Source organism: Chionomys nivalis, chromosome 9 (genome assembly GCF_950005125.1).
Source record: "Chionomys nivalis chromosome 9, mChiNiv1.1, whole genome shotgun sequence".
In the NCBI taxonomy this organism is placed as follows: domain Eukaryota; kingdom Metazoa; phylum Chordata; class Mammalia; order Rodentia; family Cricetidae; genus Chionomys; species Chionomys nivalis.
The window spans coordinates 22425638-22438937 of record NC_080094.1 but is presented as its reverse complement, the minus strand read 5'-3'; the positions used below and the strand labels follow the sequence as shown (position 1 = coordinate 22438937).

At 42.6% G+C, this 13300-nt stretch overlaps 1 protein-coding gene across 2 annotated transcripts in view; it reads right to left on the bottom strand.

The window, feature by feature from the left end:
• Trpc4ap (transient receptor potential cation channel subfamily C member 4 associated protein) overlaps window positions 1–13300 on the bottom strand; it is a 63369-nt gene that overhangs the window by 32740 nt on the left and 17329 nt on the right. For both annotated transcript variants that reach the window (XM_057781941.1, XM_057781940.1), the window contains exons 2-6: window positions 11941–12069; window positions 9808–9924; window positions 8096–8153; window positions 5969–6024; window positions 1836–1964 (exon numbers count right to left, since the gene is read on the bottom strand). In XM_057781941.1, coding sequence (XP_057637924.1) covers window positions 1836–1964; window positions 5969–6024; window positions 8096–8153; window positions 9808–9924; window positions 11941–12069 — 489 coding nt within the window. The remainder of the gene's footprint in view (window positions 1–1835; window positions 1965–5968; window positions 6025–8095; window positions 8154–9807; window positions 9925–11940; window positions 12070–13300) is intronic.

Below are 13300 nucleotides of genomic sequence, written 5' to 3'. Positions count from 1 at the left end.
TGAAATGTCTGTTTATAACTTTGCTCATTAGTTAACTAAGCCATTGTCTTTTTTTGTGCTGATTTGTAGGAATTTTTGATGAATTATGAATATTAATCCTTTGGTTTTTTGTTTATTTTTCAAGACAGGTTTCTCTGTTCTGGAACAAATTTTGTAGACCAGGATGGCCTTGAACTCAGAGAACCGCCCACCTCTGCTCCCGAGTGCTGGGATTAAAGGTGCACACCACCACCTCCCAGCTAATCCTTTGTTTGTTGTATGAATGCAGGTACCTTTTCCCAGCCAGTGGCTCAAGTTTCCACATTAGTTTTGTACATTACACCAAGGCACCTACAAAGTGTAGTAGAACCGATCACCAATTTGATAACACAGACAGGCACAAGAAGGCATGAAGCACTAGGTGGACCAAGTTGGGAAGGAGCAATCTCTGTCTCCTACTCTGAGACTGCCAGGGGGCATGGAGTTCCTGCACTGACAGCCATTCTCATACACTGCACTGAGCACACGATTCTTGGGACATAACAAAAGCATTTTATCAAAGAGCACAAAGGGACTGTCAGGGGCCTGTACACACTGAGAATGTGTTCCCACAGACAATGGGTCACTTGTGATGTTTCTGCCTGGGCAATAACAGGCAAGCCCTGCAGAAAACAGAGGTAAAAGCTGGGTGACTGTGTGGGAGTTCCCTCTTTTCGGCAACAGCAACCTTACGGAGATTCTACAGCAATGAGAAGAAATCTGCCAGGCAGCAGCAGTGAAGAGCGGAGAGGACAGAGGAAGGAAACTCCAGATCTTAACAAGTTAGCCAAAATTGCAGCAGAATGTACACAGGTGTAGTTTTGGAAGTCTATGAGTTTCCGATGAGACTTTAATGCTTTCAACTTTTAGTCGCTGTTTTTAGAGACAAAGTCTCACTCTCGCCCAGATAACCTCAAACATGGGATAAGAGTTCAGCAGTAGAACGCTTGCCTAGAATGTGCAAGACCCTAAGCACAACTCCTAGTACCACTTTAATTAAAAAAAAAAAAAAAAAAAAAACAACCCAATAACAACAACAAAAAAACCCAGCCAGGCGGTGGTGGCACACACCTTTAATCCCAGCACTTAGGAAGCAGAAGCAGGTGGATCTCTGTGAGTCTGAAACCACCCTAGTCTACAGAGCGAGTTCCAAGACAGCCAGGGCTACACAGAGAAACCCTGTATCAAAACGACAACAACAAAAAATAAATAGCAAAAAAGGAAGGGAGGGAGGGAGGGAGGGAGGGAGGGAGGGAGGGAGGGAGGGAGGGAGGAAAATGGCAGGGCTTATACTGCCCACTGTTATCTCATGTTCAAGGCAGTTAACCACCTTTGAGGCTGACAGAAAAATATAAAGGTAGATGTAAAAGGCAAAGGCCAAATATTACCACTAGAGGGAACAAAACTAGTGAAAAGGGTTTCCCAGTATTCAACCGCAGAAAGCTGCTCTGTGAGCAGTCCCAGTGCATAACAACAACAACAACAACAAAAGCATACTAAAAAAAACTTGTACAACTACAGTTAGTGAGAAGCAATTTTATCTTAGCAAGAAGCACTAAAAATTCACCAAATCAATGTGAAGTGTTGTGTTTCATACTCTGTTTGACTTCACTTTATATACATATTTGTTTCACAACCATAAAGACCCATAGGCATAAGGAATACAACCTATTTTTATATCTGAACCTACCTAAGAACAAATACTTTAACACTGGGGTGGGAAAGAGCTTCTTTTAAAGGAGCCCTGATTAGTCGTTAGCCGGACTCTACAATCCAGTACCTGAGACTCTGTCCCAAAGCGGGAGAACACAGCTCACCTTTTTAACACCCAAAATATCTTCAATGAGTGTTGCTGTTTGTAAGAATGTCTTCTTACTTGTCATCAGTGTAAACAGGAAGATCACAAAATCATTCTTCTCTGCCAAACGCTTTGTCACTCCTTCCGTCTGTCATATGAAAAGGGAGAAAGGGCAGAATAGCTTGTGACCCACAACACAAAATACGAAGAGCAAAGCACCATTGCAGATGCAGAAGCAATCCCATCCTGAAAAACTAGCATGAACCAAGAAATAGAGGAAGTCGTGTGTACAGTGGGTAATAGGTGTAAAAAAGAACTCTTGGCCCTCAGACCACACGACAGGGAGAGCCCACTTTGGAGCTAAGAATGGAAAAAAAAAAAGGAGAAGGCAATGAACAGCTTCAGCTAGCTCATAAAGTCTAAGCCCCTAATGGCTCCACTTAGCCAACCAGCATCATGGGGACAAAAGTCCATGGACTGATGTGAGCAATGCCACCTAGAGCATAATCAAGCTCCACAGTGAGGATGCGTGAGGTGGTGATGCTTCAGAACAGCGCTGCGCAAGGCTTCTGCAGGCCAGGCTCAATCTGAACGAACTCGTGGTCTAAAATATGACTTTTGAGGGTCAAAACTAAACTCTACTTCTATCTAGGTGACCCTGAGCCAATCACTTCTCACTCTGGATCTCCCTTTCTTCGCCTGTGCTCGGTGAGCTCCAGTCTGGGAGGATGCCAGTGAGAGCGCAGGAAACACTCAGCCACATCTGGGGGCCAAAGTGGTCTTGGAGTAACAGGCTTAGTTTCCTTTGCTATAAGTTAACTCACTCTTCTGACTGACTCTCAACGGTCCTTCAAACAGGCGCACAGTATCTGTCAGGGACAATCTCCCAGAGGCTTACCCAGGTCAGGTCAGGCTGAGTGACAGCTGGCTGTTAACACTGAAGGATACAGGGGTTCCTAATTCTACCTCTTTGTTCTTCCCTTGAAGGATACACTACCCACAAAGGTCCTATCTGTCACAGCCACTTAGAACACAGGAACAAGACAAGTTCTGCTAGTAGGGAATGTATAACTCAAGTATGCTTGGCCTACATTATGGGGAAACCATTAAGAAAATAATGTAGCTATTCTTTTTGCCTTTTGTAGAATAAAAAAGTTTGCCATGAAATGTGGTTTCTAGCCAGGCGGTGGTAGCATATGCCTTTAATCCCAGCACTGGGAGGCAGAAGCAGGTAGATCTCTGTGAGTTAGAGGCTGGCCTACAAGAGCTAGTTCCAGGACAGGCTCCAAAGCTGCAGAGAAACCCTGTCTCGAAAAACCAAAAAATAAAAAAATTTAAAAAAAAAAAAAAAAAAAAAAAGGAAATGTGGCTTCTACACAAAGCAGCATACAGAAATCTGAAATTATTTGTAGCAAATTTCTGGTAGTTGTTTAATTTGCTTAATGGATCACATGTGATTAACACTCTGTATCTTATCTACGGTTAACATTTTCTTTTTTTCTTTTCTTTTTTTTTTGTTTTTTCGAGACAGGGTTTCTCTGTGGTTTTGGAGCCTGTCCTGGAACTAGCTCTTGTAGACCAGGCTGGTCTCGAACTCACAGAGATCCGCCTGCCTCTGCCTCCCAAGTGCTGGGATTAAAGGCGTGCGCCACCACCACCCGGCGACATTTTCTTTAGTCAAGAATATGCTTGGGGCCAACAAAATATCTTAATGGGTAAAGGTACCTGGCACCAAACTCAATCTGAATTTGACCCTTGAACCCACCAGTGGAAGAGTGGAAGGAGAGAATTACTCCTAATGAACTCTTCTCTAACTTCTATACACACACACACTCACATAACTCTCTGTGTGTGTATATGTATAACATATATAAATATATAAGTATATATATTAAATTACATATATGCTTTGTTATTCATAAATTATTGTCAAGGATAGGAGCAGGAAAGCAAGCCTACCAACTCATCCAGATGATCCCTTCTCTGTGGAATTGCCCCGAATCACTCTAAATGCATGCACTCCTCTTCCTCTGAAGCCTCAAAACATGTGGTCTACATCCTTCACCAAATGTGACCTCCACCCACTGACTGATGGAACAGAGGTGTTCTAACTTCACACCTCTGCTAACTAGAGTGGACCTAGCTCATGGACGATATTTAAAGGCTAGAATAAAGAACAAGGGGCAATAAAGGACTAGAAGGACTAGCTGGCAAATAACTCAAGAGAGTTCAGAATGGAAACTGGTGCGTTGGTACTCCAAGCTAAGAGAACTTCGTAATTAGTGAAATAAATGTGTCAATTGAATTTAATCTTCAAAATAAAGAGACTGATAAAAATATACTAAGTCTCTCACTGGCCTAGAACTCAATAAGTTATCTAGGCTGGCCAGTGAGGCCTGGGCCCCTACCTGTCCCCGCCCTCTCAGCACTGCGCTCACATCATCCACTGCCACATCCCCTCTGTTCCATGGCATCAAATTGGGTCCTTATGCTTGTGTGGGAAGCAGTTTACCAGATGAGTCATCTCTGTAGCCTAAAGTTTTTAAAACTGAACTGTCTTACTAGAATGACTCTGATCAATATTAGGTCACAATTTTAAAACATTCTTGTAGAAAACTTGACAATTACGGTGTCACTCTCTTCCATTCTGTCTTTTGTTTTTTTTTTTTTTTTGTAAAAATATTATTAACTTTATCTGCAAAACAGTTGAGTGTTCTTGACAATCAGCCTTTTGTATTACAGACTTGCCTGTGCTGTTCTGTGCTAGCAGCTGTAACAAAATGGCTACTGAGCACCTGAAAATCAGACACACTCTAGGTGTGAACCATACTGGATCCCGAAAGCTTGGTACAAAAAAAGTAAAATATTTAAAAAACTGATTGGAATGACAATATTTTTACTAGATGTGTTAAATAAAATATAGTATCAACATAATTATTTTTCTTATTAAAAAATGGCTCTAAGGAAATATACAATAACCGGCAGCACTTAACCGTCACAGATACTGGTGTGCACCGTTGGTCCAACAGCTCACTACCTGTGCTGGCCTTAGACTAAGAAGCTGGAACTCCCTACAGTACACACAACTATGACCTGCACTTTCTGTCAGCCCAGTTTCTGTGTATTATGTGCCCACCCTTCTTTTACCTTTTCTTTCTTATCTACTTCTCAGTCTGTGGTCTTAGCAGTATTCCCCAAAACCTTCTTTAGAATAAGACAAAAAACAGAGTTAAATGTTTCTTTCGCCACCACGACAGAGGTCTCATTTCCATAGCAGCACTTAATGTGTTCTGCTGTGCACTGTGACACTTAGCGTGCTCTGCTGTGCACTGTGACACTTAGCGTGTTCTGCTGTGCACTGTGACACTTAGCGTGTTCTGCTGTGCACCGTGACACTTAGCGTGCTCTGCTGTGCACCGTGACACTTAGTGTGTTCTGCTGTGCACCGTGACACTTAGCGTGCTCTGCTGTGCACCGCGACACTTAGTGTGTTCTGCTGTGCACTGTGACAAGTAAGTTTACCCTAGGTTTCTAAAGTCAGCACTTCGCTTTTAAAAACCAACATTTACACACTGCTTACAAAGTGCATTCACACCTATGATCTCACACTTTGTAGATCAGGCTCAGGGCACAAAAGTCATCTCCCAACAGTAAGTGCTCAGCTTCCTTTCTCCATGACCTCCTTTATTCCCCACTCTTCCAGACACTGTGGCCGATCCCACATTGAATATGGTCCTGCCATATTCAATAAATATACGGCAGGACCTCTGACTCTTGTTTTCCAGTAGGAAAATGAAGGAACAGGAAGAATAGACTTAAACTTATTTTAAATGATATGGACACTGCCAACACTTGTCAGCTTTCAACAAGTAGTGGTCAGTTTCTGCTTGGACACCTGAGGTGAGGAGTGCTGGCTGGCTATGGAGTTCGGGGCCTGTCAAGGTAGCTTTAGCTCTAATTAAGTGATACAAAATCCGGCCTCTCCATTATTTCTACCTGCTGGCACTGATTCTTAGGCACACAGAAAATAAGGGCAATTCCCTTAAATAACTGAAGGCAGTTCTCTTGTCTGCCACCCCACTCAAGCATTCCCGCCTCACCAGTAAAGACAGAGGAGGAGATACGTGGGCACGATCCAGAGGAAATACTCACACAGACACAGGTGTTGTACAGGATGCTCAAGCAGTCCTTCGACATCTCATCACTTACTGAAAGGGAAGGAGGAGCGTTATTCTTCTCTGTAACATCAGCACTCTTCTGGAACATAAGAAATGTTCTAGCTGGGTGTGTGCTGGGGGCCTGCAGTCCCAGCACTGGGGAGGCAAAGCACTGCGCAGTTGCTTAGACTATGCTGCTTGGAGCGCCCCACACCACAGTGCACCAGAAAAGACTCAAGGTCAATTTTCAAAATCAAAACCACCACACAGTGGTGGTGCACACCTTTAATCCCAACACTGGGAAGGCAGAGGCAGGCAGATCTCTGTGAGTTCAAGGCCAGTTTGGTCTACAGAGCAAATTCCAGGAGAGGCTCCAAAGCTACACAGAGAAACCCTGACTCGAAAAACAACAAAAGAAACAACAACAACAACAACAAAAAAAAAAAACCCAAAAAACAAAATCAGAACAACTGGAATGCAGAGTGTAAGATTCCTGACCAAATTCTTCTCATTGAAAAGTCTGCCAGCAGAAAACATGGGCATCACTTCTATCTCAGACTTGCCAACTGGGTTTAGGTTTCCTTGTTGTTACAGTTATCTGTATTAGGAAAGTGGCCTCTTAATGTCTGATATACTGTCAGTTCCAATAAATAAAGAACTCAACTAACAAGACAGTAGCACAAAAAGGAACATAATTTTATGAGCCCCAAACCCAGAGTTGATAAGCTCAGTATGGTAGAGTGCTTAATCTGGTGTTGCCCTAATTTTTAAAACCAGTTTCTGTTCATTGCCTCATTGCCATAAACTCTAACATCCAAATCTCTCTCAAGATCCCAAAGAGTGGCCCGTCAGTCAGACTAGCCTGGCCAGACAGATCGGTCGCTCATCTACTCTTGGCTATGTACGTATGTGGTGTCCCTCATTGCTACCTCTCAACAAATTTGCCTTGCAAGCTTAGTCAGTCAATGAATTTAAAGTAGAACGAATCAGAATTATTTCAGTAGTTCCCAACTTTCCATTTCCAAAGGGAGTAGATTCGTGCACTCATCAAGAGTTTGCTGACTACTCAGCTTAGATGGAGTTGCAAGCAAAAGCGGAAGGGAAGCCCCACTCCTCATGGGACCCACAAATCTATGGGGAGCGGGAGAAACCAAGAGTGACCAACAGGCCATTAAATCAGGGGATCTCAAACTGTGGATCACAACCCCGGGGGGGGGGGTGTTAAACAACCCTTTCACAGGGGTTGCATATCAGATACTGCATATCAGATATTTACATTACTATTCAATTCATAACACCAGCAAAATTAGTTATGAAGTAGCAATGAAATAATTTTACGGTTGGGTCACCACATGAGGAACTGTATTAAAGGGTTGCAGCATTAGGATGTTTGAGAACCGCTGCATTAGAAGATTCTACTTACTATTAGAGTACAAAACTGAGATGCTCAAAATGAGTATGAGACCAGGATATGGTGACACAAGCCTGCAACACTAGTACTTGGGACAGTGGAGGCAGAAGGGTCAGGAATTTCAGGTCATCCTCAGGCAGCCTGCCTCACCCTTGCCCCACCAAAAAAGAATATGAATTCTCTAATTACCACTGTATACACAAATGGGGCTGCACACAGTACTACATCCCACTAATGTGGGTGTAAATTTAAAATGTGTATGTATATTAGACAGACAGACAGACACACACACACAGAGATGTAAACTGAAGTGATCTCAGGCTTTTAAAGGCAGAATGAACTGCACCCTTAAGGTAGAATTTTTGAAAACTAAATACTGAACCCTAAAAAAGAGCGTCTGTCACACTACAAGTTGTGAGAATAATACAACAGCTAAACCTATCACCCAACTTAGAAAATTATGAATTATGCAAACACTGACTTTTACCATATATGACTCTGGCAATGACTGAACTTTTTTCTTTTTCATTCATCTATTTCCAACAAATATATAATTAATGCAGTGTATTGCTTATCCTGGGAGGGACAAAGCAAGTTCTAGAGCTGACTGGAAGTTAGGTTCTCATGTCTCAAAAAAAGAGAACAACTCCTGACAACAGCCACCACGCTGGCACACTGGGACGAGGACAGGCGCCTAACAAGCATACTTACTTTTTAGTTTCTGTCCCCGGATAGAGATTGTAGGCCTCATAAGAATTTCTATAAGAAGCTGAAAACAAAAACAAAAACAAAAAAAATCTTCAAAATTAATTCAAAGCACAACTCATGAAACAAATTTTCCTATGAATATCTGTGGTCCAAGGAGCTGTCACGAACCCTCTTGTTCTAGGAGGCAGGAAGGAACCCTCAGGTCAGAAGAGGGCACTGGATCCTCTGGAACTGGAGGTCAGAAATTGTGATTTGCCATTTGGGTGCTGGGCACAGAATCTGAGTTCTCTGCCAGATCATAACACTTTTTACCTGAGTCATCTCTCCAGCCCCTAAGGAACATCTCTTATTTTTATAACAAGGGCTTTTATTTTTGAATAAAATTGCTTCCTATTTCCGTATTTTTGTTATTTTGAGACACAGTCTAGCTGATCAGCCCAGGCTAACCTCCAACTCATGATCCTTCAACCTCAGCCTTCCAAGTACCGGGATTACAAGTGTTCACCTCCAGCCTACTTTCTACTTAAATAAATTAAAATGTTTTAATATAATCTCTGTGCTAACAAAACAGCTAAGTCCACATATTTAAAGAAATTCACCATAAATGGGTATTTTGTTTTATTCTGTTGCTTAAATCAAGTTAGGAACAATTTTGTAACAGAACCAAATGTTCTCCTAGCCCTTTCCAGCTACATGCCAATATTGGACAGCATGTCCGAGACACCTCAAGCCAAGTGGGAGAAAAATGATCCATCAGCATTTTTAAAGTTTCTGTTTCTTCTCATTGTTTTAACACCAACAGGCAGCCTTTAAGACTAAAGAGCAGCTAAGGGATCTTAAGAAAGCCTCTGCTCATCTGAAACCAGCAACAAATCTTAAGAAACTAAATCCATCCTGGGGACTGCATGCGCTGAGTGACTCCGACATCCAGAAATGAGGAGAGGGGCTTTTGCATGAGACAGTAGCTGACAAAATAAAAGCCCCAGCATCTGTGCCAGACTCACTTCTAGAGACTCATGGGACTTGGCTTTCTGCACAACTGCATTAACAGCCAACTGGTGGAGGGAGGGCTCGGGGCTTAGGCAGACAACAAAAGGTGCTCTGAAGGCAGCTTTCTGCTCTGTGTGAGAGTGGTAGGCTATGCCTACCTACCACCCAGCTTCCAGCCTTCATATCGCACACTAAAAAAAGCTTAGTAATTAATTGTGTGGAGGAAGGGTGGGCACACAGATGCCCTGGCATCTATGGAAGTCAGAGGACAACCGTGGTAATTAGTTCTCTTCTTACACTACGTAGATCATGGGTATCAGCCAATGCTTTTCAAAAGAGATTACAAACGCCTGAGCTGTTGAGATGTAAGATCTCAGATGCACCAAGTATTTTACCAAAATAAACTCAGTGGGAATACAAGTCTAGGTCAATGAGTACGAAGCCTTGAATGCCACTGATCTCAAAGATAAAATCCAGACCAGAGGGAGGGCTCAGCAGGGTAAGACACAAGCCACCAAGTCTGATAACCGAGTTCAATCCACAGGACCCATGGTGGAAGAACAGAAACACATGTGCATGTGTGCACGTGTGTGCACACACATATGAAATAAATTTGCTTTTAAAATTAAAAGATTTGAAATATTTCTGATAAAATCTGAAATTCTTGCCTCCCATTTTAAATTCTCCAACGATTAAAGTATTAATAGTATTAAACAGCTACTTACATCAACACCTCCAAACAAGTCAAAAATATATGTATTTGGATACGTAGCTTCTTGAGTAAGTTTCCTATCTTCAGTTACAAATGCCATAGCCTCCACTGAGAGAAGAGGGGAAATCTCCTGGTTTGAAAAAAAAAAAAAAAAAAAAAGGATTCTGTTTTAGAATTTAACACAGACCAGACATTAAAATATGCATTTTAGTGACAAACTAGTTTCCCTTGAGCACAAAGCTAGCCCTCAATAAACTATTAGGGAGCCTTGGAGTCCTTTTCCCATGGAATCTGGCTGGTGTAACTGGCTTCAATGAACAGAGAAGTGACACTGTACACTTAGCTATAAACCGTACAAAGGCCAGGTAGAGTTGGCATTTGCTACCGTGGAACCTCTCTGTCATGCTGTGAAAAGCTCACAGCCCCCTGGGAAGGCCAGCAAAAAAGGATTTTGCTGACTTCTAGCAGCAACCTGCCAGGCACCAGTGAGGCCATTTTGGGCTTTCCAAACATCTTTAGGCCCTACAGTGATTACACAGGAATGAGAAGAGAAACAACTGGTTATGCAGCCATATCAAAATCTCTGCTTGACTGTGATCTGAAGAAGTCCAAGGCATTCCGATGTCTTCCACGGCCACCCAAAGGAGTCTCTAAGTCACTTGTGACCTTTAGCACTTTACTGTGCAACTATTTACAACCCAGGCTTTCTTTCCTAGGCTAAATCCTTGTTTCTTGAAGGCAAGGTCGAAGAGATTCCTCTTGCTTACTCCTCCAAGTCTCAAAGCACAGGAGGTATTCAGCTTGGTAGGACAGGGAGTGGTTCTCAACCTTTAGGAGGGGCCCAGCATCCTTTGTTCATAAAACACAGGTAACAGCCAGAAAGAATCTCACAGAATACTGCTTTATAGAGTGGTTTTCAAGTATGTATTTACAGAATGAATAAACTCAAGATCACACACAGAGTCAGCAGGGTATTAATTTCCCAAGTCTTCAATTTTACCTCAATTCTCTAACTTAGAGATTTGGCAGGAATTAAATGTAACAAGTTTTTTTGTTTTTTTTTGAGAGACAGGGTCTCACAGTGCAGCCCTGACTGTCCCGGAACCATGTAGTAAAGGATGGCCTGTATTTACAGTGATCCACCTGCATTTGGCCTCCCAAATGCTAGGATTGTATGTGCAGGCAACACACCCAGGTTTTAGAAAGCTTTTTTTTTGTTTGTTTTTTGTTTTTCGAGACAAGGCTTCTTTGTGTAGCTTTGGAGTCTGTCCTGGAACTCACTATGTAAACCAGGCTGGCCTCGAACTCACAGAGATCTGTCTGGTTTTGCTTCCTGAGTACTGGGATTAAAGATGTGTGCCATCACTGCTGGGCAGTTTAAAAGCATTTTTTTTTAAGACACGTAGAGGAGCTATAATTACTCCTATCAACCAGACTGTGAAAAGATGAAGAATAATAATATCTCTTCATAAGGGGAAAAACTAGGTTTACTTAATAAGCATATTTAGAGTTTACCTGTGGAGACAGTCACCAACACTGTATCTCTGAAGAGCACTACAGTATTTAGTTTCAATACGGCACAGACTTACATAGGTTATAACTATAGCTCCAGCTCCTTGTTTAAATTTGTGTTTGGACCCAGTCCCCAAGTCAGAAACTATGAGTGTGGTCCAGCAATGAGCCAGTATTCAAGACGGAGAACAAGTATATAGAACAATGTCATTATACTCTCGATCTAACTTTAATCTTACATTAGTGATAATTATCAACAGCCATAAAGCCCCTTCCAAGAGCCTTTGATAATAAGGGAATTCCGTTCCAAGAGAATGTCATCAAGGGGAGGGATGGAGTAGTGACGAAGAGTACCATTCCAACCTACCATCAGCAAGGAAGGCCGTGGGCTCAGTCCCCAGCACCACAGGAGGTGGTGAGGGCACAGTGCTGGCCTCTCAAACTAAGGAAGCACTGCTTCAACAGCTTCCCAGGACGACACACACCTTGACTGGCTCTGAAGATGGGATAACTAATGACTGTTTGCTTCTTTCAATGCTTCTGAACTTCTCCAGTATTCTACAGCTCGCACAAAAACTGGCCATTTTTAAAAGGCCAACAGTTAGGCATCCTTTCTAGGGTCTCAATGAGTTACCTTGAGGATATTTTGGCACTCGATGAAGTCACTGTGAAGGTGGCTGGTGGCATAGAGCTTAAGAAGCAACTGAGGAATTCCACTCCATTTGGACAATTTGTCCCTCTCGGTCAAAAACGTTTCAGTGAACTGTGAATATAAACAAATAAACAAACTAATTAATTAATTAATAAAAAAAACAAACATTTTACTGGCAAGGAATAAGTTTTGACAAGAGAGAGGAGCTGACTCCCAAATAGCCAGGGAGACAATTTAAAGGTGGCTTTGAAGAAATCTTCAGGAGCTTGCAACAATTTACAAGCTGAAGCCTACGCCCTCTGCCCCTAACACAGCACCTTCTGTATCCACCCCTATTCTCTGTCCATACACAGCACTCCTCTGAATCCACCCCTACTCTCTGCCCCTAACATAGCACCCCTCTGAGTCCACCTCTACTCGCCTGCTTCAAGCTTTCCCCAGGGCACACACAAGACTCCAATCCAGCTGTGTTCTCTGTGCATGCTCTCCCTCTGCCCACAGGCTCTCTCCAGTCTTTCTGTCTGAAATGCTTGTTTTTCTTCAAATGCAAGACAATGAGGGCCAACAAGATGACCCAATGGGTAAGGCTGCCTGCTATACTAGCTGATAACTGTTTTTTTTTTTTTTTTTTTTTTTGGTTTTTCGAGGCAGGGTTTCTCTGTGGTTTTGGAGCCTGTCCTGGAACTAGCTCTTGTAGACCAGGCTGGTCTCAAACTCACAGAGATCCGCCTGCCTCTGCCTCCCAAGTGCTGGGATTAAAGGCGTGCGCCACCACCGCCCGGCAACTAGCTGATAACTGATTCCTGGAATCCACATAAAGGTGGAGGAAAGAACTTACTAATACCATATGCTGTCTCCTAACCCCCACATGTACACCACAGTACAGGGGTGCACATACATATTTTAAAAATAGAAAGAAACTTTTATTAAAATTTTAAGTTATTATTTATTTTATGTGTATGGATGTTGTGCCTGTATGTATGTCTGTCTGTACACAACTTTTGTGCCTGGTGGCTATGCAGGCCAGAAGAATGTATCAGATCCCCTAGAACTAGAGTTACAAACAGCTGTGAGTGGCCAAGTTTTTTAAAGGACCTTTAAAAATCCTGGGCTACATAGTGAGTTTTAGGTCAGCCTGGGCTGTAGAGACCCTGCCTCAAAGTAAAGCAATAAACAAACAAACAAATAAATAAAAAAGAAGTCAAGGCAAGGGCTGGAGAGGTGGCTCAGTGGTTAAGAGCATTTCTTATTTTTAAGGAAGACCCAAGTTTGGTTCCCAGCACACATGCTGGGCAGCTCATAGCCACAGATAACTCCCATGTCGGCTGGCACCCATGTACGT